The 5,000-nt window shown below is 30.3% G+C and overlaps 1 protein-coding gene across 2 annotated transcripts in view; it reads left to right on the top strand.

Annotated features, from left to right (window-relative positions):
• LOC122246684 (cyclin-dependent kinase 9) overlaps positions 1-5,000 on the top strand; it is a 20,147-nt gene that overhangs the window by 8,223 nt on the left and 6,924 nt on the right. The window contains exons 4-5 of one of the 2 annotated variants that reach the window (XM_043005401.2): positions 273-308; positions 1,820-1,938. In XM_043005401.2, the coding sequence (XP_042861335.1) occupies positions 273-308; positions 1,820-1,938 (155 nt within the window). Of the gene's footprint in view, positions 1-272; positions 309-1,637; positions 1,757-1,819; positions 1,939-5,000 lie in introns of both variants that reach the window. The other variant, XM_043005400.2, reaches the window with a different exon arrangement.

Raw genomic sequence — 5,000 nt, 5'->3', positions numbered from 1 at the left:
TTAGGCTAACTTTTACTATCAGTCATACAACTCCATGATTATGTAGTGATGATCAGATTGGAGAGCAACTTCCATGGTCATCCCAAATGCTGGATGACATTGTTTTAAAAGCTAATGCTTAATTTGCTCAATCGAATTGGCTTATTCTTTTTTATGGTAATATAAACCAAATTACTAACAAAGCAATTTGTAGGAACATGAATTGAAAACACTGTGGTGGTTTCTTTTTTATATGGAGACTTATTTCTTTGTTATTACTTTATTTCCACCAGGTCCACCTCCTCCTGGTCTTCAAAAGCCAGCTAAACGTAAGTATATTACATGTGTATTGTGCTATATTCTCTGCAGCTTTGAAACGGATGCAAAATTTTAAGGTATAGTGTGCTTTACCTTTTGTTTGATAAATGATAGTGATGCAAGTCTAGGTGTAAGGTATTTCAAGAAACATGGCTTTTGTATTTTAGGGGAAATGCAGGTAATATTTAGTTTACTTTTATTCAAGTCGAGAAAATATTATATAATTAGGAGAGACAAATTACTAAAGATTTTTTAAGGTCATACCTATCAAAGGAGAGATGAAAATTCATAAAAAAAGAGGAACCTTTGATCATGTCATATTTAGCAGTTTTTTTGATATTGTTAATAAAATCTAGAAGTTAAGCACATAGCAGTGGAGACAGATACGTGTTCCTCAGGATATTATTCTCTGAATAATATGATAATTAGGAAAAGACTCATTAGCCAAAATTTCAAGTATGATAATGATTCTGTCATCTTATTTTACAACATAAATCATATCGTAAGGAGGAGATGATATCCACGCACACAATGAGTCCTTTGCTCAATGACTCTCACCCTTTTTCCCAAGTTAGATAAATATGTTAGGTAACTTTAAGATCTGAGTTTCAAATGGAAGTTGAAGCACATCCTCATTAGTCCTTTGTAGGTTATTGAATATTATAAAGATTTGAGTGTGACATTGATAGAAATTGAGGAGAAATTTGGGTGAACTTCATACGCTGATATAAATGAATCATTTCCTCCTAAGAAACTAAAGAAATACTTAACTTATAGTCCAGTGGATTAGACTATTATGTGGTGATGAAAATTGATAGAAACTGAAGGTTTTTATTTTAATCAGAAAAGTAGAGGAGAATGAATTTAAATATTGCAAATCTAAATAATACCACAGGTTTTAGAAAACAAAAATTAATCAGTGATTCTGCAACTCTCATTTGATATCATAAATGGATTTCTGTACAGATCCTGAAATATTACAGATAATTACTGAGTTCGAAATAGTATTCAAAAGCTTTTTGAAATCATTTCACAACAAGGGTTAATGAAGTCATACTGACTACTTAAAAATAATATATTTGACCAGTTTCTTCACTATCATTTTTTTTATGTATATTGTTGGGATGTTTGTGGCAGATCAAAGGTTGGATAACATGTCACACAAAATATTCAAGCGGATTTTACTGTTTGTATTGAGTATTTAGTGCTACTTAAGTATTATCATAGATCAGATGATATTAAAATGGGAGTTGAGAAATCTGAGTTTTTTTTACTGTTTTCTTCCCTGTTGGCTTTATTTAGGTCTCTCCATTGCCTATACCAAGTGTTTTACCTTTCAGCTACACCACACATGTCAAGTCTCTCCACATTCTTCTTGGTGTTTGAGTTTTGTGAACATGATCTAGCGGGATTGTTGTCAAATGTGAACGTCAAATTTAACATGGGGGAGATCAAGAAGGTAAGACTTCATACCCGGCGGTAGTGTGTCTATTCCATCTACCCGAGTGTTTTACCTTTTCAGCGACACCACACATGTCAAGTCTCTCGACATTCTTCTTGGTGTTTGAGTTTTGTGAACATGATCTAGCTGGCTTGTTGTCAAATGTCACCGTCACATTTAACCGAGGTGAAATAAAGAAGGTAAGGTCACTGATGATGTTCTAGTTGTGAACAGTGCATTTCCTTTGTCTCCCTGATGTGAATCATGATTTCCTTCTGTTGATGCTCCACATATATGTATATACATGAATGTCTATATTTATGTAAATATATATTTATATATATATTTATATATATATGTATATATGTAATATACATATATATACATATATATGTACATAATATACATATTTATACGTATATATACATATATATACATATATATACATACATATATACTTATATACACTTATATATATATATATATATATATATATATATATATATATATATATATACTTATACATTATACTATATATATATATATATATATATATATTACTTATATATACATATATATATATATATATATATATATATATATATATATATATATATATATATATATATATATATACATATATATATATATATATATATATATATATATACATATATATATACATACATATATATATATATATATATATATATATATTATATTCATATTATATACATATATATATATACATATATATATACATAATATATATATAATATATATATATATATATAAATATATATATATATATATAATATACATAATACATATATATACATACATATACATATATATGTAATATATACATACATATATACATACATACAGATTTATACATACAGTTACAGATATACGTTGACATACATACATATATTTATACATGTAAATATGTATATATATATATATATATATATATATATATATATATATATATATATATATTATATATATATATATATATATATATATATATATAATACATATAATATATACATGTTTATGTTTATGTATACACATATATATTATACATATAGATATTCATATAATTAATTCACATATATCACATACAGATACACATATATATATATACTTATTACATACACATACACATACATCATACATACATACATACATACATACATACACATACACATACACATACACATACATACATACATACATACATACATACATACAGCCGTCTGGTTAGCTCAGCGGTAGCGTGTCGACTTCACGTGGTCGGCAGATCGAGCCTCGTCCAAGCTCATGAGCTTCCACTGTCACCTGGCGGTTACTGACGTAGCTGGGCACTGCGTTGGGTAAGGACCAAGCTCAGATCGAGTCAACACTCGTTGGCACATTCTCTCACGAGTCAGCACACGCTGACACAGGCGGGCTCGCCTCAGTGCATACAAGCCCGGCGTAGCATCTGCTCCGCAAATCTGGCTTATCCTTATCCTTACATACATACATACATACATACATACATACATACATACATACATACATACATACATACATACATACATACATACATACATACATATATACATATATACATGCATATATACATACATATGTACATGCATATATACATATATGCATACATATATACTTACACATATAGGTACATATATAAGTACACATACATACACATATACATACGCATATATATACACATATATATACACATATATATATACATATATATACACGTATATATACACATATATATACACATTTATATACACATACACATACACATTTATATACACATACACATACACGTATACATACACATACACGTATACATATACATTTACACACACACACACACACACACACACACACACACACACACACACACACACACACACACACACACACACACACACACACACACACACACACACACACACACACACACACACACACACACACACACACACACACACACACACACACACACACACACACACACACACACACACACACAAACACACACAAACACACACATACACACAAACACACACACATACACATACACAAACACACAGACTCAGACACAGACACAGACACATACACACATGCACACACACACACGCACACACACTTACTTTTGCATTCCCAATGTTCAGGATATATGTTTGGTTCTAGGAATATGTGATTCTCTCCAGATTTGCTTTTGTTTTTTCAGCAGCTATTGTATGTTAGTGAAAGAATGAAATGAAGAAAATTTAGTTATAGTTGGTATAGATCAGATGAAAAATTATTAGATATGAAACAATAAGATTATGAAAAAAAAATTATGAAAAAAAAAGAGCTATTCCTAGCTGGTGATGGTCATTGTCAATTTTATGTTTCACTAACATATTCTCTGGTATTATTCAATAATTCACATTAACAAATTACCTTAATCTAATAAATAGGTGTTAGAAGAAATTGCCAATAAAGTGTGCCCATCTATTTTAACTCTGGAAAAATATGGGGACCCTTGATGAAGCCAAAGTAGGTAACTGACTGAAGTTGCTATTAAGTCGGATTCAGCATTGGCTGATATTGCATGACATATGCTTGAATTTTTGAAAGAAATTTGTTTTATGGATGTTTAAAAAAAATTAGAGGAAGAGGGCGAGGTTCTTTGGAGCCAGTTTAGAGAGGAATCTTATAAGTTTGAATCAAAAGATTCAAGAAAGATTAAAAAAAAGAAAGAGTTAACCCGTTACTGAAGGATGACATGAGGACAGCACATCCTGCCATAAGATGAAGGAAAAAAAGCCTGCCAATTTTGGATTGGTCATGCATGATTATGTCAAATAGGCCTAATCACATAATAGGTCTTCATGGGTTATCATATGATACCAGAGAATAATTTCGGGCAAATGAATGAGAAGTACATTTTGACTCTGTCCATCACCTTTATCAGCAAGTTTTTCAGCCTGTTAAGGTTGTTGGCCTGCTTAGAATCTTGGTTGTGATTAGCCATTCATTTTATTATTTATTTAATATATCAAAGAAATTTCACAAGCTCTGCATTACACATTAATAGAACCAAACAGGATATTTTGGTCAGCTTTTTTATGGTTGTGTGATGTGTGTGCCTGCATTATATATATATTTTTTTTATGTGTGTGTGTGTATATTTGTATGCCCATGTACCTGTATGTATGGATGTGCACATGCCTGTATATGTGTGCATACA

Source organism: Penaeus japonicus, unplaced genomic scaffold, assembly GCF_977035675.1.
Source record: "Penaeus japonicus unplaced genomic scaffold, GWHDUDI00000001_assembly GWHDUDI00000008, whole genome shotgun sequence".
Lineage (NCBI taxonomy): Eukaryota > Metazoa > Arthropoda > Malacostraca > Decapoda > Penaeidae > Penaeus > Penaeus japonicus.
Note: the sequence above shows the minus strand (reverse complement) of the source record. Positions and strands in the feature narration are given on the sequence as shown.